At 38.5% G+C, this 25,201-nt stretch overlaps 1 protein-coding gene across 2 annotated transcripts in view; it reads right to left on the bottom strand.

Moving 5' to 3' along the window:
* Window positions 1–11,513: 11,513 nt before the first annotated feature.
* Window positions 11,514–25,201, bottom strand: part of GAS2 (growth arrest specific 2) — a 119,481-nt gene continuing 105,793 nt past the window's right edge. Inside the window, exon 8 of one of the 2 annotated variants that reach the window (XM_065882565.1) lies at window positions 11,514–12,750. In XM_065882565.1, the coding sequence (XP_065738637.1) occupies window positions 12,532–12,750 (219 nt within the window). In that variant the 3' untranslated portion in view covers window positions 11,514–12,531. The remainder of the gene's footprint in view (window positions 12,751–25,201) is intronic. The other variant, XM_065882564.1, reaches the window with a different exon arrangement.

Below are 25,201 nucleotides of genomic sequence, written 5' to 3'. Positions count from 1 at the left end.
CACTTGTATTTTCCCTCCTTTATAAAATGACCTAGCTATTTATAGTTTGCCGATTAACCTTATATCTCTTTATTTCATTATATGTGAAGACTTTTGCTTAAACTTATGGACTTAGTGCCTTTAAACTGATCATCAGGGAAAATCTTGAAAAATCATTTGAAGGGCTTATATGAAGGAACACTGTAAATTTTTATAACTTACTAAGAAATTAATATTTGTAGAAAACATTGAATTTCCCCTAATTTATTTTCTACTTCTGTAGCTTATAAAATTAACATACTGTGTTTTACATTATAATACTTTTTGGGTTTTTTTTGCTTGCTGAGTTTAAAATTATATATTAGTGGTACCATCAGAGGGCAGTGATGTACTATTATACAGTATCAGATTCAGCTCTATAAAGATCTTTGCAGTAATTGAATGAGTTAAACTAAGAATCTGGATGGGTTAAATATAACAAAGTATAGTGGTAATGTGTTTGTCCAAATTTCATAGGTGTTTTTATTCTTTTGTATTTATTAAAGAATGATCATAAGATTTATATAGATGTCAAATTACCAAGGCAAGTATGAATATATGAAAGAGAAATATGTAAGTACTGTAGTTAAAAAGGTCTACTTTAAACATAAAAATATTGCAAGGTAATTCTATATGATACATTGCCATAAACTGTGTAGATTTTTGTTCATTTGTAACATGTATTATAACATATTTGGTGTTTTGAGTTTTTTAATATATAATAAGCTAAAATAGAAGAATTGCTGTGTCTTTTAATTTGGTTGCTCTTTTGGATGACAAGGCCACAGTCTGAGCCCTAAATTAGAATTTTCAAATATCAAGTACAATAGGGACTGTAAATTAAATAGACCAGCTCATTTGATTTACAGAAAGGAAACTGAACCACTATTGCGCTCTTCCTTCCCACAAATCTTGTTATGTTGCAGTATGTTATATATGTTAATTTTAAAGAGTTTGAACTAGAATATAGATCTCTTGACTCCTCATTGGAAAAATCACTTCCTTCTATTACAGAATGAAATATCTGTGACTATCCAGGTAAGATATGTAGTTATAGACAGGTTCAATTTTAAGTTTTAGAGAATTAGTGGTATGTTTGTTCATAAAGGATAGTGAAGCCATTGAATTATATTTTAGAAATATAATTTTTGACTTTTTCAACATGATTAATTTTTCCAAGGCAGAAAAGAAAAGGAACATTAATAGATGAATGGATATAGAACCAGAGCATACTATCCTAGAACTGTGCACGTCCTTGCTTCTGTTTTAGTATGGAAAGAACAATTTTATCTGTATTACAGCTTAGAGAATTACAGCTTGGGTTAGTGTAAACAAAAGGTTTACATCTAGGGGATAATGCTCTATTTCTAATAGCAGTTTATATCCAAATACCATGCTTATTTACTGTTGAACCAAGAATGCTGTGCTGATGAATTGCTTTCTAGGAACAGTGGGATATGCCATTCCCGCCAATCATGGCCTGCCTCCATGGGTGTGATCGTGTTTCCTCAAAACCACATGGGTTGCATGGGCTAAGGGGTGATACTCAATGTTAGGAATAGTGTTAGGAAGGGGAAGGAAAAAGGGGAGACTGGATGCATAATAGGAAACCAATAAGTGACTACTTAAAAAAAAAATGTATACACACATACACATATTCCAGGAATCTTCCTCAAAGTTATGAATCAGTTCCTGATGAAAACTAGAGCCAGTTTCCCATAATTCATAATTTAAATAGGAAAGCATTATAATGATTGATATGTCACCCAAACTCCCCAACCAAATTACTAAAATAAAACCAAACAGTAAAATGCTTATATGTAACTATCATGTTGAGATATAAAATGCTTAAATCACTACGTCTTCATTCTAATCATTAAACTGTTACTATGGTAACAAAGAGTTGTATATTACCACACAGCCCCTTTGCTAACGTGCTGCATGTTTTTTAAAACATCTGTATGTGATACTTTTGTTCCACTGATTGGAATGTAATTAATAGTTTTGTTATAAATGCTGTACTGCCTTACAGGGTACAAATATACATTTTCCTATATAAGAAATTGGCTTTGGCCATCTGTTTAACAAAAATTTATCTTTACTACATCTTAAATAATTTATAGGTAAGCATGTTTCTTTTCCAAAAAGAAATGCTATTGGGCTTCCTTGGTGGCGCAGTGGTTGAGAGTCCGCCTGCCGATGTAGGGGACATGCGTTCGTGCCCCGGTCCGGGAGGATCCCACATGCCGCGGAGCGGCTGGTCCTGTGAGCCATGGCCGCTGAGCCTGCACGTCCGGCGCCTGTGCTCCGCAGCGGGAGAGGCCACAGCGGTGACAGGCCCACGTACCGCAAAAAAAAAAAAAAAAAAAAAAAAGAAATGCTATTATTAGTCTGGATTTTTCTTAGAGAAATACTATAGTAAAGGTTCTAACTATCATCCTTGGTACCTCAGAAGAATTGGCATAAGCTATGAATTTTCTTTTTCTGCTCCAACATTTCAACTTGTTTATTTTCACTGATAAGAATTATGCTCTGCCCTTAGAAGAAAAGGTAACCCTTGTCAGTTTTAGATTTGAATAATATCTGCATAAACAGATCAGTAAGAGGTAGGTAGATATGTATACCTATCTGGGTTGATATTTAAGGTATTTAAGGTATTCCTTTAACATCTCCAAGCAAGCATGTCAAATGCCCATGATTACTGTATGTACTTTAAGTTGATTGAGATGTGGTAGTTTTCTCTTTCTCAAAAGCCACTGAAACCATCCATCTGCATATATAGCAGACTTTGAAACTAAGGTGATTAGCAAGGTTGCAGAATACCAAATCATTATATGGGAAAAATCATTTCTGTCTTTATATGCAAGTAATGAACAATCTGAAAATTAAAACAATATCAATCATACAGTATCATCACATAGGATAAAATACTTAGGAAAAAAGAAAAAGGTAAAAGATCTGAAGTAAAAAACACAAAACTGCTGAGAAAAAAAAATTTTTTTAAATATATGAATGGTGAGACATTCGTGTTCATGGATTGGTGGACACAGTGTTGTCAAGATGGCATTCTCAAATTGATCAATAAATTAAATGAAACATCCTAGCAAACTCTTGCAGAGAAACTGACAAAACAATCTAAAATTTATATGGGAAATGCAAGATCTATGATAGCCAAAACAAGTTTGAAAAAAGAACCTAGTGATTTTCACTAAGTCAATGAGTAAGAGCCATCTACACTTAGTCCTTTCCTTCTGAATATAGTCTCACTTTTCCATATTCTTTTTCAGTGCCATTCAGCTAGCAGCTAGACCCCAATGTCAATTGTGACCATGTTCTTAGCTCCATTTAAAAAGGCCATCATAGGGCTTCCCTGGTGGCGTAGTGGTTAAGAATCCGCCTGCCAATGCAGGGGACATGGGTTTGAGCCCTGGTCCAGGAAGATCCCACATGACATGACGTGGAGCAAGTAGGCCCATGCACCACAACGGGAGAGGCCACCACAGTGAGAAGCCCATGCACCGTAACGGGGAGTGGCCCCCGCTCGCTGCAACTGGAGAAAGCCCATGCGCAGCAACTAAGACCCAACACAGCCAAAGGTAATAAATAAATAAATAAATTTTAAAAAGACCATCATAAGATGTGTAGGCAGAAAGAATAACACCACCCTCCCCAAAAGGTGGTCCCATCCTAATCCCTGGAATCTGGGAATATGTTATATAACACAGCAAAAGGTATTTTGCAAATGTGATTCAGTTAATGACATTAAAATGGGGAGATTATACTGGATTATCCAGGTGGACCCAATCTAACCATATGGATCTTTAAAAGCAAAGAACCTTTCCAACCTGTGGTCAAAGAAATGTAAACAAAGAAGCAGCATCACTGCAGTACTCTATTGCTGGCTTTGAAGATAGAGGAAGGGAGGACATGTACCAAGGAGATCAGACAGCCTCTAGAAGGTGGAAAAGGCAAAGGAACGGATTCTCTCCTAGACTCCTCAGAAGGGAACATAGCCCTGCTGATGTATTGATTTTACCCCATTGAGATCATCTCAAACTTCTGACCTACAAAACTATAACATAATAAATTTGTGTTGTTTAAGCTACTAAGTTTCTGGTAAGTTGTTACATCAGGAACAGAAAACTAAAATAGTAACTAAATTAATTAAATTAACTTTAATTATTAAAGACATAAATGTTTAGGAGAAAAATTTAAGCACAGTAAAAGTTTTGATGGAAATACTGCTGATTACTATACAGAGAAATTCAGTGTTAATATTAGTTGAGGAACATAAAAGTCAAATTACTCGGGACTTTCCTGGGGGTACAGTGGTACAGAATCCACACTGCAGTGCGGGATGGGGTTCGATCCCTGGTCAGGGAACTGAGATCCCACATGGCAACTGCGTGCCACAACTACTAAGCTCATGTGCCTCAACTACAGAGCCCACACACCCTGGAGCCTGTGCACCACAGCTAGAGGAAATCCACAGGCCACCACTAGAGACAAGCCCACGCACCACAGTGAAGATCCCACGTGCCTCAACAAAGATCCCATGAGCTGCAACTAAGACCCAAAGCAGCCAAAAACAAATTAAATAAATAAATAAATCTTTTTAAAAAATCAAATCACTTGTATTTTAAAAGATATAACAATAGGGCTTCCCTGGTGGCACAGTGGTTAAGAATCCGCCTGCCAATGCAGGGGACATGGGTTTGAGCCGTGGTCCAGGAAGATCCCACATGCCGAGGAGCAACTAAGCCCGTGCGCCACAACTACTGTGTGTGCGCTCTAGAGCCCGCGAGCCACAACTACTGAGCCCACGTGCCACAGCTACTGAAGCCTGCGTGCCTAGAGCCCGTGCTCCACAAGAAGAGAAGCCACTGCAGTGAGAAGCCCGTGCACCACAAGAAGAGTAGTCCCCGCTCGCCACAACTAGAGAAAGCCTGCGCACAGCAACAAAGAACCAATGCAGCCAAAAATAAAATTAATTGATAAATAAAAAGATATAACAATAATCACTATTCCAAGATGATTTTATTTTCTACAAAACTTTAGTTTTTTTCCATAATGATTATCATGACTTCCAGCACCACCAAATTATACCAGGCCTGTTGTTTTTAAAAGGTTATGTCTGAGATTGGTTCAAGATTATGGAGTAGAAGGACATGCACTCACTCCCTTGTGAGAGCACCGGAATCACAACTAACTGCTGAACAATCATTGACAGGAAGACACTGGAACTCACCAAAAAAGATACCCCATATCCAAAGACAAAGGAGAAGCCGCAATGAGATGGTAGGAGGGGCGCAATCATAATAAAATCAAATCCCATAACCACTGGGTGGGTGACTCACAGACTGGAGAACAATTATACCACAGAAGCCCACCCACTGGAGTGAAGGTCCTGAGCCCCACGTCAGGCTTCCCAACCTGGGGGTCTGGCAATGGTAGGAGGAATTCCCATAGAATCAGACTTTGAAGGCTAGCAGGATTTGATTGCAGGATTTTGGCAGGACTGGGGGAAACAGAGACTCCACTCTTGCAGGGCACACACAAAGTAGTGTGCACATCAGCAGCCGGGGAAAGGAATAGTGACCCCATAGGAGACTGAACCAGACCTACCTGCTAGTGTTGGAGGGTCTCCTGCAGAGGTGGGGGCAGTTGTGGCTCACTGTGGGGACAAGGACACTGGCAGCAGAAGTTCTGGGAGTACTCCTTGGCATGAACCCTCCCAGAGTCCAACATTAACCCCACCAAAGAGCCCGTAGCCTTCAGTGCTGGGTTGCCTCAGGCCAAACACCAAACAGGGAGGGAACTCAGTCCCACCCATCAGGAGACAAAAAGATTAAAGTTTTACTGAGCTCTGCCCACCAGAGCAATACCCAGCTCTACCCACCACCAGTCCCTCCCATCAGGAAACTTTCACAAGCCTCTTAGATAGCCTTATCCACCAGAGGGCAGACAGCAGAAGCAAGAAGAATTACAATCCTGCAGCCTGTGGAACAAAAAACACATTCACAGAAAGATAGATAAAATGAAAAGTCAGAGGACTATGTATCAGATGAAGGAACAAAATAAAACCCCAGAAAAACAACTCCATGAATTGGAGATAGGAAACCTTCCAGGGAAAGAATTCAGAATAATGATAGTGAATATGATCCAAGACCTCGGAAAATGAATGGAGGCAAAGATGGAGAAGATGCAAGAAATGTTTAACAAAGACCTAGAAGAATTAAAGAATAAACACCTAGAAGAATTAAAGAACAAACAAACAGAGATAAACAATACAATAACTGAAATGAAAAATACACAAGAAGGAATCAATAGCAGAATAACTGAGGCAGAAGAACGGATAAGTGACCAGGAAGAGAGAAGGGTGGAATTCACTGCCACAGAACAGAATAAAGAAAAAAGAATGAAAATAAATGAAGACACCCTAAGAGACCTCTGGGACAATGTTAAAAGCACTAACATTCGCATTATAGGGGTCCCAGAAGGAGAAGAGAGGGAGAAAGGACATGAGAAAATATTTGAAGGGATAATAGTCAAAAAGTTCCCTAACATGGGAAAGGAAATAGCCACCCAAATGCAGGAAGCACAGAGAGTCCCATACAGGATAAACCCAAGGAGAAATATGCCAAGACACATAGTAATCAAGTTGACAAAAATTAAAGACAAAGAAAAATTATCAAAAGCAACAGGGATAAATGACAAATAACATACAAGGGAACTCCCATAAGGTTAACAACTGATTTCTCAGCAGAAACTCTACAAGCCAGAAGGGAGTGGCACAGTATATTTAAAGTGATGAAAGGGCAGAACCTACAACAAAGATTGCTCTACAGGCAAGGATCTCATTCAAATTTGACAGAGAAATCAAAAGCTTTACAGACAAACAAAAGCTAAGAGAATTCAGCACCACAAAACCAGCTCTACAACAAATGCTAAAGGAACTTCTATAAGTGGGAAACACAAGAGAAGAAAAGGACCTACAAAAACAAACCCAAAACAATTAAGAAAATGGTCATAGGAACATACATATCAATAATTACCTTAAATATGAATGGATTAAATGCTCCAACCAAAAGACACAGGCTTGCTGAATGGATACAAAAACAAGACCCATATATATGCTGTCTACAACAGACCCACTTCAGACCTAGGGACACATACAGACTGAAAGTGAGGGGATGGAAAAAGATATTCCATGCAAATGGAAATCAAAAGAAAGCTGGAGTAGCAATACTCATATCAGATAAAATAGACTTTAAAATAAAAGAATGGGGTGATCCCACATGCTGCAGAGCGGCTGGGCCCGTGAGCCATGGCCACTGAGTCTGCACATCCAGAGCCTGTGCACCACAACAGGAGAGGCCACGACAGTGAGAGGCCCGTGTAAGGCAAAAAAAAAAAAAAAAAAAAAGAATGTTACAAGAGACAAGGAAGGACACTACATAATGATCAAGGGATCAATCCAAGAAGAAGATATAACAATTCTAAATATATATGCACCCAACATACAAGCACCACAACACATAAGGCAAAGGCTAACAGCTATAAAATAGGAAATTGACAATAACTCAATAATAGTGGGGGACATTAACATGTCACTTACACCAAACGACAGATCATCCAAACAGAAAATTAATAAGGAAACACAAGGTTTAAATGACACAATAGACCAGATAGATTTAATTGATATTTACAGGACATTCCAACTGAAAACAGCAGATTACACTTTTTTCTCAAGTGGACATGGAACGTTCTCCAGGATAGATCACATCTTGGGTCACAAATCAAGCCTCGGTAAATTTAAGAAAATTGAAATCATATCAAGCATCTTTTCTGACGAGAACACTATGAGATTAGAAATAAACTACAGGGGAAAAAAACCATGAAAAACAGACACATGGAGGCTAAACAATATATTAGTAAATAACCAAGATATCACCAAAGAAATCAAAGAGGAAATCAAAAAATACCTAGAGACAAATGACAACAAAAACACAATGATCCAAAACCTATGGGATGCAGCAAAAGCAGTTCTAAGAGGGAAGTTTATAGCAATACAACCCTACCTCAAGAAACAAGAAAAATCACAAATAAATAATCTAACCTCACACCTAAAGGAACGAGAGAAAGAAGAACAAACAAAACCCAAAGTTAGTAGAAGGAAAGAAATCATAAAGATCAGATCAGAAATAAATGAAATAGAAACAAAGAAAACAATAGCAAAGGTCAATAAAACTAAAAGCTGGTTCTTTGGGAAGATATATAAAATTGATAAACCTTTAGCCAGACTCATCAAGAAAAATAGGGAGAGGATTCAAATCAATAAAATTAGAAACGAAAAAGAAGTTACAACAGACTCCGCAGAAATACAAAGCATCCTAAGAGACCACTACAAGCAACTCTATGCCAATAAAATGCACAACCTGGAAGAAATGGACACATTTTTAGAAAGGTATAACCTTCCAACACTGAACCAGGAAGAAATAAAAAATATGAACTGACCAATTACAAGTAATGAAACTGAAACTGTGACCTAAAAATCTTCCAACAAAGTCCAGGACCAGATGTCTTCACAGGTGAATTCTATCAAACATTTAGAAAAGAGCTAACACACATCCTTCTCAAATGCTTCTAAAAAATTGCAGAGGAAAGAACACTCCCATACCATTCTATGAGGCCACCATCACCCTGACACCAAAACCAGACAAAGATACTACAAAAAAGAAAGAAAATTACAGACCAATATCACTGATGAACAAAGATGCAAAAATCCTCAACAAAATACTAGCAAACAGAATCTAACAACACATTAAAAGGATCATACACCATGATCAAGTGGGATTTATTCCAGGGATGCAAGGATTCTTCAATATATGCAAATCAATCAATGTGATACACCATATTAACAAATTTAAGAATAAAAACCATATGATCATCTCGATAGATGCAGAAAATGCTTTTGACAAAATTCAACACCCACTTATGATAAAAACTCTCCAGAAAGTGGGCATAGAGAGAACCTACCTCAACATACTAAAAGCCATATATGACAAACCCACAGCAAACATCATTTTCAATGGTGAAAAAATGAAAGCATTTCCTTTAAGATAAGGAACAACACAGGATGTCCACTCTCGCCACTGTTTTTCAACATAGTTTTGGAAGTCCTAGTCATGGCAATCAAAGAAGAAAAAAAAATAAAAGGAATACAAATTGGAAAAGAAGAAGTAAAACTGTCACTGTTTGCAGGTGACATGATACTATACAAGGAGAATCCTAAAGATGACACCAGGAAACTACTAGAGCTAATCAATGAATTTGGTAAAGTAGCAGGATACAAAATTAATGCACAGAAATTTCTTGCATTCCTATACACTAACATCAAACAATCAGAAAGAGAAATTAAGGAAACACTCCCATTCACCATTGCAACAAAAAGAATAAAATACCTAGGAATAAACCTACCTAAGGAGGTAAAAGACCTGTACTCAGAAAACTATAAGATATTGATGAAAGAAATCAAAGATGATACAAACAGATGGAGAGATATACCATGTTCTTGGATTGGAAGAATCAATATTGTGAAAATGACTATACTACCCAAAGCAATCTACAGATTCAATGTAATCCCTATCAAACTACCAATAGTATTTTTCACAGAACTAGAACAAAGAATCTTAAAATTTCTATGGAGACACAAAAGACTCTGAATAGCCAAAGCAACCTTGAGGGTAAAAAACAGAGCTGGAAGAATCAGACTCCCTGACTTTAGACTATACTACAAAGATAAGTAATCATGACAATATGGTACCAGCATAAAAACAGAAATATAGATCAATGGAACAGGATAGAAAGCCCAGAGATAAACCTATGCACCTTTGGTCAACTAATCTATGACAAAGGAGGCAAGGACATACAATGGAGAAAAGACAGTCTCTTCAATAAGTGGTGATGGAAAACTGGACAGCTACATGTAAAAGAATGAAATTTGAACACTCCTTAACACCATACACAAAAATAAACTCAAAATGGATTAAACACCTAAATGTAAGACTGGATACTATTAAACTCTTAGAGGAAAACATAGGAAGAACAGTCCTTGACATAAATCACAGCAAGATCTTTTTTGACCCACCTCCTAAGGTAATGGAAATAAAAACAAAAATAAACAAATGGGACCTAATGAAACTTAAAAGCTTTTGCACAGCAAAGGAAACTATAAACAAGACGAAAAGACAACCAACAGAATGGGAGAAATTATTTGCAAACGAATCAACGGACAAAGGATTAATCTCCTAAATGTATAAACAGCTGATGCAGCTCAATATTAAAAAAACAAACAACCTAATCAAAAAATGGGCAGAAGACCTGAACAGACATTTCTCCAAAGAAGACATACAGATGACCAAGAGACACATGAAAATCAGCTCAACATCACTAATTATTAGAGAAATGCAAATCAAAACTACAATGAGGTATCACCTGACACCAGTTAGAATGGGCATCATCAGAAAATCTACAAACAACAAATGCTGGAGAGGGTGTGGAGAAAAGGGAACCCTCTTGCACTGTTGGTGGGAATGTAAATTGATACAGCCACTATGGAGAACAGTATGGAGGTTCCTTAAAAAACTAAAAATAGAATTACCATATGATCCAGCAATCCCACTACTGGGCATATACCCTGAGAAAACCATAATTCAGAAAGACACATGCACTCCAATGTTCATTGCAGGGCTGTTTACAATAGCTAGGCCATGGAAGCAACCTAAGTGCCCATCGACAGACGAATGGATAAAGAAGATGTGGTGCATATATACAATGGAATATTACTCAGCCATAAAAAGGAAAGATATTGGGTCATTTGTAGAGACGTGGATGGACCTAGAGACTGTCATACAGAGTGCAGGAAGTCATAAAAACAAATATCGTATATTAACGCATATATGTGGAACCTAGAAAAATGGTACAGATGAACCGGTTTGCAGGGCAGAAACTGAGACACAGATGTAGAAAACAAACGTATGGACACCAAGGGGGGAAGGCGGTGGGGGATGGTGGTGGTGGTGGGGTGTGATGAATTGGGAGGTTGGGATTGACATGTATACACTGAGGTGTATAAAATTGATGACTAATAAGAACCTGCTATATAAAAAAAATAAATAAAATTCAATAAATACCAAAAGCAAAAAAAAAGGTTGTGTCTGCTTTGATTAAATCATTCATGTGACAAACTGAAATACTTTCTCCCTGACTTTCTGGAGCAAGAAAGGTGGATTTTGTCTTTGTTGAAAAATGAGGAAATGACAAATTAATTTCGCCTATACTTTTTATTTCAAGGCAGCCCTTAAAGTACTGTTTATGATAAAACCTAGACTCTCTGCTAAGGAAAACAAACACCAGCACCCCTCAGCTATCCAAAGTGAAGAAGTGCTAGGTAACCATAATTTGACTCTTCCTTTAACTCCCAGGGGACGTTTCCATTTGAATATGATCTTTATTTCAGAATGAAGCATTGATATAGAGACAGGTAAAATTTTTTAACATCTTTTTAATTCTTCAATCAGTGAGGACAATATTTTGCTGTTTATGGGTACAAAACAGCCCTGTCCTAGGTATACAAGGGTATACATAAGTCTGTAACATTATTAGCTACAGTGAAATTACTTTACTAGACAGCACAGCAAAGTTGGATTAACTAAAGATATAATAAGAAAATGCTTTGAAATAACATGAAGTCAATGGACATTTGTACAATTTACTCTTTCAAAATATAAACGTATGTCAGCTTATGTGTGTGAATTACACTCAGTCTCAACACAGCCACGTGTCTAGGAATGTGTAAACAACTCATAAGCCATTCTCTAAGGGGTGCAGTGAAAACTTCCAAAAGTGCCCCAGGTGTTTGTTCAGAGATAAGGGATAAACTTTAAGGCATTCTTCCAAGTGAATGTAAACTTTTCTGAAGTGGCCTTTCCAGTAACGTATTACTGTCGTAGATACACTGTACTTTAATTTATAGTGCTGTTGGATATTTTTAGTAGCACATCATCACACTAATTGTCATTTTTAAAAAATCAGCTTAAAAATCCTGCAATTATAAAAAATGTCTGGGGTGTTGTTATTCTGTACACATTAGGCAGGCACTTTCTGTTGACTTAACTGTAAATCCTATTTTCTTCTAATAATTTTTATCTTTAGCTAGAATTGTATTGCTAGTATTGTGTTCTAAATACCATGTTCACATATTGAGAAACAATGATTTGCCTACAATTTGTCTAATTTAAATCTGAGTTGATAATTTCTTTTAATAGGTCATTTTCTACAGAAGCATTCAAAATAAATAGTGCTACTCTTTGAGCATGTTTCAACATGGTGACGTCTTTCTATCTGTTATGTCTTTTTCCAAAGTAATTTTCAGAGCATGTGAACTAAACTGACTACTGGAGATGTGGATACAGGCCATTATGAGAGTCCCCTTGTAGTGACCAACTAGTTTCATTTAATTTCCTTCTTTCCCTTATAATTGGCAGAGACCACCAGGTAATTATCTGGATTCATGTCCTTGAGGGTTGGAGATTTGCTCTGGATGGGGGATGTCTTGCCATCCACACGGGAGATCTGCAGCATCCGGCAGGGGTCGTGTTTCAACAAATACCCTGCAAAAGTTTCCCAACCTCCTCCCACACGGACCATGACATGCTTGTTGTGCAGCATCTGGAATGAAAAGAGAGCAAAAGAGTTAAATTCTGAGAATTCTCGCAGTATCTCAAATCAGCTTCCAGCTCTAGCGTTATTGTTTTCTGTTTTGTTTTTCAAGCCCCTATTGTCCTTCCACTTCTTGCACAGTGTCTGAGTTAGCATACAGTTTATGAGAGAAGCTTTGTTTTTCCCATGCAAGTGGATCATGCATGGTACATATCCCCAGGATCCTGCTTTGCCCTGCTGTGGGAATCAGGGTGTAGGTACAATCCCTTGCTTGGTTCAGCGAGTCTAGAGGCTCCTTGCTGACACTGACACCTGATGTTGCATCACAGCCTCATCATTGCCCAATTTCCGGCTTGCTGCCTCAGATCAGAGCTCTGTTCTCCCCACTGGGTTATTCCCCTCTGAACCAGGACTTAAAAGACCATGGAAATGCCTGCTATGGAATATAGCTTTTTTTAATTGAAGTATAGTTGATTTACAATATTGTTAGTTTCAGGTGTACAGCAAAGTGATTCGTTTATACATATATATGTATATATATTCTTTTCTTTTCAATTCTATCCCATTATAGTTTATTACAAGATACTGAGTGTAGTCCCTGTGCTATACAGTAAATTCTTGTTGTTTATCTATTTTTGGAATATAAAGTTAATAATCACACAAATACTCAATGCAAAATAGAACTGAAAATGCACTCAGAAAAATTGAAATCTTCCCTAGTCACTGTCTGAGGCTTTCAAGGAAAGATATTATGGAATGGCCAAACATTTATGTTGTCTTTACTCTCATTCTTCTTAATTACGATAGAATACTTCTTTAGAAACAAAACAAAAACAAAAAAAAACAAAACCCTTACCTTCAGGGCCATGAACCATCTAGAGCTCCAGGGTTAACAAGGCTACAGATTGAAAAGGTGAAGAATATGTGGTTCTTTCTACCTAGTAAAAACATGTCCAAGTTGTGGAGGATTGGCACAGGGAGCCAAAGATTTGATCTTGGCTTCTTTCAAATATCACAAACTGTAAGAATAAGGGGGAATGTCGCACCTTCACCGAAGACCTCTCCCCTGCCCGAAATATGATGAACACAGAGTGGCAATGTAATCTTGGGAAGGGAATATAGGTTTGGGAGGGGTTTGGTAAGTACTTTTCATGGTAGAGCCTATGAAATCTCTCTGAATTCCTCTCACTCTGTGTCACCTTCAGATCTGGGTTTTTTTTGACTCCTATCCAGTGGGGGAAGACTTTGCCCTTAGCTGTTGAGATTCTGATGAAAGTTTTGGATTCTCTTTCTGTATGCCCGTACCCACAAAATATTGCACATATATTTAGGGCTTTCACAGACTCCCCCAAATCCATCCATTGGCTCAAGGTAAGAAATCCTGAAACATGGGGTTGACATAAGGCAGTTTTCAAAATCAGATATTGTGGAAAGTAATAAAAATGTGCTGAATAACAATAATTAAAACTGTTAGACTCATGAGAATTAAGTGTAACTATACTCGTTATTCTCACTTAGAATATTAGAATTTTAGAATAGAGGGGATCTGGGGAAACATTTTCTAACAAGAAGGCTTCAAACTTATTTTAGCACCAGCATCTACTCATTAAATAAAATCTCAGTGAGAACCCATGAAATATAAAGCATATAAGAGGAGTCAGGATTTAGCTTATAACCATTCTGCCTCCCCAGGTCCGCCAGTGGTCCCATGTTCCTGTTGTTTAGGATGGAGATACCGAGGCCCAGATCTTTAATGTGATTTCCTGACTCCCAGTCTAGTACTCTTCCCACAACGGCTCCTCCTTATAAAATCCATCAAGGCTTTTATAATTTTACGGGACTATTTTCATTGCCACAAGTTCCTGAGTGTGCCTCTACTTCCTGTTTTCAAAACTTGGGAGTTACTGGGACAAAAACTGCAAAGGCCAGGGTCAAAATAGCACTTTGACCCTTTCTCCCATTGTTCCAAGAGCACTGCTTTTGCCTATTGTTGAAGTTCTGGTACCTCCTCGCCCTGCAAATTACATTTAAGAATTGCCTCTAAACGTCCTTGGTATGAATGTCCCTGGCAGAACGCCCAAGTTCACTTGACTGTAAGCAGGCTGTTTCAACCAGAAAGAACCGCCAACCAGAAGAGTCTTTAAACAGTTAGTGAACTCTGGGAAACGGTGACAGAAATGCTTTTCAGCCTGGAGTATATGATCATGAAGGTAAAAACTCTGCTTGCAGATTCTTTAATGAATCCATAGGACAATGCAAAGTGGATTCAACATGAGACAGGGTCATTCTGAATGTGAGTAACACAGGAATTAAATTTCTGCTCATCTCGTCTTCCAGAATCTTCCTATAGCTAATCAGCAACGTATAATTTCCCAAAGAAAGCCAATGGTCAAACTGGACAAGTTTCAAGTACGGGATTAAGATATCAGAGCCACAGGCATTCCTATAACCTGATTGTAGAGATTTAAATTCCATGCCTTTTCTTAGAACATGCTCAGTCTCAAGAAAAAAAAAGGAAGAAACGAATGCCAACCTCATGTCCATAAACAAAATCCCTATTGTTTAACCTAAAAGCAAATCAACCTGCTATAAACTAAATTGCTCTCAACCCTTCCTTCCCTTCACAGCATTCACCGTGTCAAACTCCAACCTTGGATTAAGTGTATAATCTTCTTCCTGAATCAGGGCTGAGCTGCTCAGCTCTTCGGGAAGAACTCCTTCCACCTCAGAGATTAGTGACATTAGACCAAGTGCAGTTAATTGAGCCTTTTAGTTTTTGTTTTGGTCAGTCCCATTTCTTATTCCTCTCTATTATTCTCAAGTACACTACCCATTTCATCCTCATCAGTCTACCATGACTTCATCTTTGTCAGGCATGGCTTCCTCTCTCTTGGTACCTTCACTGGCTAATTCACTCCAATCTACATTTATTCTTTACCCTGCCTTTCTTGTCACAGAAATAAGTCCTTCTGTTCAAGGTCAAGTCCTGCCCTGCCCACCCCCCCACCCCGTCCTAATCCCCATTTCCGCTCATGAAGAACCCAGCTACATCAAACATCTCATCCCTCTTCTCTCTCTTTCCAATTTAGTGTATAATGGTCCTTACCCTTTAGGAAATAAACGTATCCAAGCCCCTCCCACTCTTGTGCAAAGAAAACTCTTCTTTCATCCCAGTCTACTTTGCTCTCATACCTTCTCCTTACACCTGAGCTTCCTGACAGTTAAGTTTACACTCAATGTTTTCACTTCTAATTTCCTATTTACTGTCCAACCAATAGTAGGCATTGCTTCTGCTTAACTGACTGCATGAGAAAGAAAACCAGATGACTTCTAGAATTATCAAATCCAGTGGACTGTCCCTAATCCTTGTGTTCTTTGATCATTCAATAAGGTATCTGATAGTATTGACACTCTTTCCTTGAAACTCCCTACTCTTTTACTCTCCATGACAAGACTCTCTTTCCTAGACGTCCTGATACCTACCTGAGGGTTCTCTCTCTGCTTCCTTCACAAGTTGTATTTCTTCTACTTATTTTTAAGTTTTGCTTTTCCAGAGGATTCTGAAGTTATCTGTCCTTTCTCTACTGCTTTTCTCAGTCTAACCACTCTCTATTTGCAACGTCATGGTTTTCACTGCCATCTACTTTTGCGTCCCCAAACTATAACTCTAGCCCTCGTTTCTTCCTGGAGCTTCCAAATGCAAAGGCAACCTGCCCTCTTCCTTCCATTAGGACCCCACAGGTCTTTCATCATAGGGTTGGTGACATGAGCAACCTCTGTACCTAGTCAGATACCAAAAACATTCATTTCCCACTAAATGTTTCTCAGGATTTTTGCTACCATTGCCACTACTTAGTTCAGGAATTCATCTTTCCCTGGTCTATTGTAGAGGGCTCACTGCCTCCAGGCTTGCTGTGTCCAATCCATTTAGTAAACTGCCACCAAATGGAATTCCATAAGTGCAAGTGTGATCCTGTCCTGCCTAAATACTCTCACTACCTCCCTCTCTCCTGTAGGGTGAGTCACTTTATTTGCATATGTTACTCTCCGTGACCACTCCTGCCAGCCTCATCCCTTCCCTGAGCCCTGGGACCCATGAATACTTGTAGTTCTATATTCCCAGATAACATACTCTTTCTTTCATGCTTTTTGCACATTTGCCCCTAAATGTGGAACGTCCTTTCTGTTCTTCCCTCCCTGCTCACCAGGACCATAAACATTTCCCCAATTCAAACACCTCCACCTGAAAAAAATCTTCCAGGGTCATACCCCTCATTGATAAGGGAATCCTTCCTCGACATGTGCTGTTTAGTTTACACATGATTTCACTACTTTGCTCATTCTACCGAATTGTAACTATTAATTTACCTGTATGCCCCTTTTAATAATATGGAGCTCTCTGAAAAGAGTGATGATGTACCTCTCATGTTTGGACTCTCACATATGTGATCTCAGAACAGTGTCAATAAGGGTAACCATATAGTACTCCTTTTCATGTATCTTTCCATACTACTTACTTTGCCTAATGTAAGATATCAGTATCAGTATTACTCCCATTTTATAGATAGTAAAACTGATGCTCTTAGAAGAACTGATGCTCTTAAACAACTTGTGCAAGATCACACAACAAATCAGTGGCAGAACTGGGACAAGAATCCTTTTGTTTTTGTCTATTATACCATATCCACTTATTCTGTAAAGCTCCTAGATTTGGATTTTCATACCTGCTTAGTTACTTACAAGTGATAATTTAGCACAGGCAAGGAATTATCAATGTCAGAAATAGTTATAAGTTGCTTAAGCAGATTAAATGCTCACATAAAATGATTTATAGTTTTATGTCCTAATAAACTTTAAATAAACATTGCATTTAATTTAAGAAGGTTATCCTCTAAGTGGCCCTAGTTATTTCAGAAATAAATATGTGTCAAGTACAGGTAACACAATAAAATATATTTATAGGTATCTGTTGGCATAAGGAGAGCTGGGCTTTGATTCTCTGTTCAGTGTGCATTTTACAGCTCCTTTATTTTTAATGCTTCACAATGTTGAACAATTTTGTGTTCTCCATTCCAAAAGATAACTCGTTTTGGCTAATAGGGCTAATATACATGTGAATTGAGTACTCAGTGTAGTTTTCTATGTTGTTTGTTGCATTTTCCTCTTTTTTAAATATCTTTATTGGAGTATAATTGCTTTACAATGTTGTGTTAGTTTCTGTTGCACAGCAAAGTGAATCAGCTATGTGTATACATATATCCCCATTTCCCCTCCGTCTTGAGCCTCCCTCCCACCCTCCCTATCCCACCTGTCTAGGTCATCACAAAGCATCAAGCTGATCTCCTTGTGCTAGATGCACTTCTCTTGAGTAAAGAAAAATAAGTTAGAGTTGCTACAAATATTCCCCAACACTGCACAGTGCAAAGCAGTAGTTTTTGCATATTAGGCTTATTCTAACATTGCTATTTTCTACAGTTGACCTCATTCCTCACCATGCCCCTGATTCTAACAAAGGGAAAAAGATTCTTTACCAATTTAGCAACATTTCTCAATGCTGAAGGGGAAAAGAACAAAATAACAAAAATCTTGTCTCAACATTTCTCCCAAAGGCCTTAATGAAGTTTCATAAGCAGATCTGGGTTATTGTAAACACTTTTTTTTTTGATGTCTATGAGTGACATACATACTTTGCCCAGGGAAAAGAATCAGTAGGTCTCAAAGTTATGTTTTTGTTTTTTAATAATTTCTTCTAATAATGGGAAAAAGAACTCCCATTCTTACCAAGGGCATTTTGATTTCTGCCTTTGTCCTATTATGATATTTAACTACGTGTTGTTTTCTTAGTAGGTCTCTTCTCATGTGCCAGCAAAAGGGAAATTTTTTCCTTAGTTGACACAGAGTCATAATATTAGAGCACCTACTATGTGCCAGATAATCTACAAATATGCCTTCTTGAATTAAGCAGGATAAAAAAATTGAGGTCATTGGCAATGCTGTCATTTCACAGATGTACAAACTAGCAGACACAGGGTCACAAAGGGGGTTCCCAGAGCCAGGCTAGAAATCACACCTCCTTTACTCCCAATCTAGTACATGGCCTTACAATTGAACAGCTATACTCTTCCAAAAATTATTATTCTAAAAATGAATCCAATCTTGAAAGGTGGATGAATCACTTAATATATTGACCCAGTAGTGGTTTATAACATGTCAGATAAGTCTTTTGATTTACTGGATTCAGTGCACATCTTGTCAGGCTACACTATGTTTACCTAAAGCCCACTTTCTAGTACCACCTTTCAATCTTATTTTCCTAACATAGTAAGGTAACAAACTATCCCATAAACAACAAATTCTGTAACTCACCCAGATACTTAATTTAAAGAAAAAAATGGGTTGAAAGGAAATAAGTTAATTCTCTTATATCAACTTAAAACATAATGGAAAATCCAAAAAGTTGTAGAAATGATTAATCAATAGCTTCCTACAAATTTTGAGATCACTGCAGTGTCAGGGGGTCTAGTGGTCTGGCTCTTATGATGTGTGATAACAGGACTTCAGGAAGAAGATTTTTTTTCCTTTCTAATTATTGGAGAGACAGACTGCAACCACATTATGTGTAGTTGTTAAGAACTTAAAGTAAGAAAAAGTATGTATTTTTCTTCTTCTTGGGCACATTAATCAGAATTACGTCGACTCACTTTTTGTTGACAAGGCAGAGCTGATATTTATGTATGGATCACAGAAAATCATATGTGTTACTAAATGAAAAAAATGGTCACATAAGAGAGCCAGGAAATATTATGGATTTACTGGTAATGTATTTGGTTTTTAAGGTGATCAGGTTGTATAAATTTATATTATACAAACAAAAAACAAGCAAAATACCACCAACAAAAATAACTAACTAACAGGAAATGTCTTTTAGGTATGCAGAATTTAAAGTTAAATGCTTTAGGTCCATATTTGATAGCTTTATTTTATTAATTCCCCAGCATAGATCTGCTTGCATGTTCACATCTGTCCTAAATCATAATTCCTATGAAATGCTTCAGGTGTCGCCACCTTCTCAGCAAAACACTGACACATCTCTTTCATTCTGATTTGAGTCTTTTGCCCGTGAACTTGAAAATGCAGGGAAGCAGGAGTGTCACTCAAGTGCTCTGAATACAAATGTCATTAGACCCAGAGGATGTGAAAGCTTTCCAGCAGGATGCCCTCATCATCTCTCACACTTCACTAATCCACCCTCCACTCCAGTGCCAGAGTGATCTTTTTTTTTTTTTTTTTTTTTCAGAGTGATCTTTGAACAAGGAAAATCTGATCAGGCTACTGCCTTGCAATGGACCTGTGAGTGGTTCTCCATTGTCTGCAGTGTTCCTCAGCCATTTTTAGTTCCAGTCCATCTGAGGAATATGACTCTTTCTCATCAGAACAAAAGCCCGTGGCAAAGATTCTGGGAAAGCAATGGTGTGAGCGTGCGAGCATGCATGGGTATGTGTGCTTGTGCGTGTAGGGATGGGGCAGGATCTGCATCTCTAGGATGGGCAGAAGAACACATAATTTGAGGAAACAATTTGCCAGTGTTTCTGATATCCCTTCCCCTACCTCTGTCCCTCTCCTGCCCCCATGAGAACAACCACCCTGAGACACCAAGCACTTCACAGTCCAGTTCCTTTCCCGCCTTCTTTCTCATTATGCCTTAATGATCACATACTGTTGTGCAGGTTGCACACTGCACAACTATGCGCTATACTGTGGCCCTACCTTTCTGTACCCATGACCACCTTCCAAATTATTTACCCAACAAATATTCTGAACTCCTTAGAATCCCCTGAAAGTTTCATCTCTTTCTACATGCAGAGAATTGTTCCACATTCACCAGGTGAATTAAAGTGAGTCTCTTCCATTGGCCATTCAACAAATATTTGTTGAGTGCCAGACAAGGTTATTCCTTGCTAAATTTTATGCCCTGAGGGCCTAGGGCAGTGAAAAGTACATAATAGGCACTCAATAAATGCTCGTTAAATGGATGAATGAACAATGTTAACACCTACTAATGCTCCACCCAGGCATCCCTGCCTTTATGGAATATTTTTGCACTCTCTGACATTTAGATTACCTTCTTTGGACCTTGAGATTTTCCTGCACAGACCTCAAGCAAAGCACCTACAATACTTTGTTGCCTTATTTCTTGTCCATCTTTCTGACCTCTCTAAAGGGTACCTGGCAACTATTACCATATGTGCTATGTAAAACATCACATACGGAAAGATAAGAAAAAAGAAAAGATGAAATGCTTTGTCTTTAGAAGGAAGAGTCTAAAAAAAAAAAAAAACCAGGATGTGAATGATAATCCACATCAAACATTGTTTAAAGAATTCCTTTGAGAGAGACAGATTTTGGGAAGCTTTAACAGGGATCATATTTAAAAGGGGGAGATTGTATTGAGAATCAATAGAGCAATGGACAGAAGAGAGAGAAAGGAGAAGGGGAAAGAAGGAGAGAAGAAGAAAGCGTCCTGAATGAATCCAAAAGTAAGTATATTATTCTCTTCGTTATCTGCCTTCACAAATTCTCATAACACCAGGAATGCATATTTTTAAAAAATATAGTTCACTATAGTAACAAATCACTTGATAAAAATTTCACCCCCTCCTCTTTCTCTTTCAATGCTTAAGTGTTTGGGGCCACTCTCATTAAGCCCTTCCCCACTTAACTGACCACAGTGGCTCATATTTCTGCCCAACCTGTGAACTGCTCTCCACCTGAGCCATCCTTCTAAGAGGCAACCATCTCTGACACGGACTGAGGAGAGGAGACAACCCACCTAAATATAGATCAGTTTGGCTTCCTGGGACATCATATGTTTCCAACCCTGCTCTCGGTATGTTTTTACAAGCCCTCATAACTCGAGTGAAAATATTGTTTTTAGAATGCAGTCATCCAGATAAAGAGTGTTAAATTTATTTATAGGACAACAGACTCTGTCATCATCTAATGTTATATTGAAATGGCATACGCTGAAAATTGGGCAACTGGGAATTCAGCTCTCTGCCTAAGGTACCCTGACACCTGGAGGAGTAAGAGGGCAGGTGTTCAATCCCTAGTTGAAAGGCTGAAACCTGCATTTTCAAGATATGTGATGAGGTTGCCTGTGAATAGGGCAGCTGAGGCTCTGTTAACCACAGGTGACATAGGAAGGCTCCTTTTGGTCAAAGGTTGGGGATTCATCTCAACATCTCTAGCTACTTGAAATTTTAAACGGTTAAATACTACCCAAATAAACAAGCTTCTGGAATTATTGTTTACAAAGAATTTTTCATGTTTATTGTCTCATTTTTATCTACCTAACCATCCTTTTGTTTATTACGCCCTTTTCCTAAATAACGCTTCAGAGATTTGAACTACAGTCACCAGAACAGAAGCTACCATCTGTTTTGCCTTTACCAGACTGCCTAGGTATGGTTAACACTAACTAGCTGTACAACCCTAAGACATTTATTGAATCTCTCTGTGCTTCAGTTTCTCATCTGTAAAATGATTATAGAGCTTTTTGGATAAAGATATTAATATGTGCAAGCATTTAGCCACGTTGCCTGGGGCATGATACTCAATAGCAACCTGCCATCATCATATTATTATTAAAAGAATAATACTGTTATTGTGATAATGATGATAAGCTTCTTATGGATTTTATTTCAGTTACTTCTTGTAGCAACTCTAAGTGGCTTGCATTATTATCGACATTTACAGATGACAGAATGATAGCTCAGAAAGGTGAAGTAAATTGTGCAAAGTCACTTAGATAGGAAGTGACAAAGTTTAGATTTGAACTTGAGTTTCTCTGACCTCGAAGGCAATACTCAGTACTCCTTACCTATACATTCTAAAGGGGCTTCTCCAGGAGTCATGGTTGTCTGAGTTCTTACCTAGACTCTTCCCATGGACAAACCTCTTTTCTTTAGGAATAGGTGTTGTCAATTTATGATGTCTCCCTTTATGATCATATCGCTCAGCTCTCAATGTACCCAGACCCAGAACATAAAGGAACTTAATACATGCTTGGAAGGATTTGTTTAAATTTGAATCTGATTGTTTAACCCATACAAAAATACTGAAAATTAGGTATACCCAGAGTGCTTTGCCCTGGGCCCCATACTCTGAAAGGAAACTGTAGAGCAGAAATCTCTGACAGCCTGCAAAATACTTTCACTCAAATCATTTCATTTTGTTATCACACCTGCTCAGTGGTTTGGCAGGTTAATGTTTGTTCCCATTGCACAAATGGGGAAAAAGAGGTTAGGTGGGTAGCTCATGGACACACAGCAAGAACACAGACCTAGTCTCCTGATTCCCAGTTTTGTGATTTGTTGTCTTCAGTAATAAATTACAGCAGGGGGAATGTAATCCTCGAACCCTCATTTGAAGGGTGAACCGTTGCAGTGTCCTAATGATGAGAGCCAATCCTCCAGCATGAGCAGGGCCTTGAATCAGAAACCTTCTGGCTATTGAGGCTGGCCAGAAAAATATTCCTGGCCTGCTTTTGTTGTTTCCCTCTGGAGGGGTAAACATTTAATTCCCAGGCTCAATGTAGACAAATGACTCTCAGTAGCTTCTTTCTGGAAGCAAACATGAGACGAGCAGCTAGCAGATGAATGTAACCATTGACTGGTAAAAAGTTCCCTTTGCATCTGCCTTGAAATATGTGCAGGAGCCCTTACTGCCAACTGTCTGTCAGTTCTCTTCTCCTCGTTATGTAAGGTCTCCATTTTCCCAGTTCTGCACCAAAGGAAATTAAGAAGCCTTAGCCGCAATCTAATTACCAGTCCATGGCACCATTTCAGACAGGGAAGGCAAAGTTACGATAAATATTTAATAGAATACTCAGCATAGTGAAAGCAACAAGCTGGAAAATGATGGTGCCGGAAAGGGAACAGTTGTCTAGAGGAAGGATTTGTAGCTGGTATATACCCAACTGAAACTAGAATTCATCTACCCCAAAAGATGCAACATCTATTCAGGAAGGGGAGCTGAGCTCCAAGAGGCAATGAAAGCCCAACCCTTCCACTAATCAAACAGGGCCATGTTTGTCTGACTCAATCTGAACTCCATTCTCTTCTACGTACTGATAACAAAACCCAACAGACTGAAATCAGTACTGGGAGAGCCAAAGGTTAACATTGCCAAAGGTGGCAATTCAGGTCCTGAAAAGTAACAACAGTGTCTGGAATCCAGACACTGGAAAAATTACTGCTTTGCCCCTGTTTTTAATGTATCTTTAGCATATTGGTAGACCCATTAAAGTGGAAAACCAAGTATTACTAAATATACTCAGAACTTTTATATTGACAAAATATTTGAAAACCTGAGTCTCCTTTTTCTCAAAGCCCCATTCAAATGAAAGGCAAGGAATAAAGATGTTATAAAGCTACCAGGGCAAGGAGAAATTAAGAGGATATAACAGTAGACAAAAAAGGTCAAACACAGTTTTAGAAGATGGAAAAAAGATAAATGAGTCATAACTGACTGAAGGTAGAGAGAGCTGAAACTAAAAACTTGAAATGACAGCTGACAAAGCGAAGCAAGTCAGATCAGGCCTTGAAACTATAGGAAACTCAGGTTTTAAAGTCGTCAGGTACTTCCATCAGGTAAGGAGAGAAATATAGCTGAAAAAAAAGAAATGGCTGAAAATCAGTATAAGAATCAGTTAGCCCCCAGATTTTTACTACACCCCACTCCAGAGTTGCTATGCCTGTGACTATCCCCACGGTACCAATGACCACATCATCACAGCAGAAGACTGAAGGTTTCTCTTTGTAGAAATTGAATCAGAGATGCTCCAGACTAGGGCTCAGGAACAGGATGGAAAGATGGACAGATACATGATAAAGCAAGTCCAGCAAAGTGTTCATTGTAGAACCAGATGGTAGTTCTATGGGTATTGACTTCTCTTTGAAAAATTTTCACCATAAAGTGTTAGAGGAAAAATTCATCCCAAATCCGAATCCAATCTGTTCTCACCATCTCCACTGCTATCTCCCTCATCCCAAGGTTCCTTCGTCTCACCTGGATTTACCACAATAACCTCCCAACTGTTTTTCCTGCTCCTGTTCTGCCCCTTGGTACACTCTCAACAGAGAAACTAGAGGGATCTTGTTCAAACAGAAGTTACCTTGGGTCACAGCTCCACTCGAAACACTGCCTGGCTCCCCATTTCACCGGGAACACACTACAGAGTCCCTCCAACAGCCTCCAAGTTCCTCCGTGACCTGAACTCCTGTTACTTCTCTGACTTTATGCGCTACCACGGGGCCCTTCATATGCTCTGATGCAGCCACATTGGCCTCCTTGCTATTTCTCAGACACTCCAGGGCTACTCCAGGCACATTCTTGACTTGGTGTTCCTTCTGTCTAGAAAACATTTCCCCTAGACAACTGGAGAGCTAACTCTGCACCT

Source organism: Phocoena phocoena, chromosome 8 (genome assembly GCF_963924675.1).
Source record: "Phocoena phocoena chromosome 8, mPhoPho1.1, whole genome shotgun sequence".
Taxonomy (NCBI): Eukaryota; Metazoa; Chordata; class Mammalia; order Artiodactyla; family Phocoenidae; genus Phocoena; species Phocoena phocoena.
This window is presented reverse-complemented; position numbering and strand designations above follow the sequence as displayed.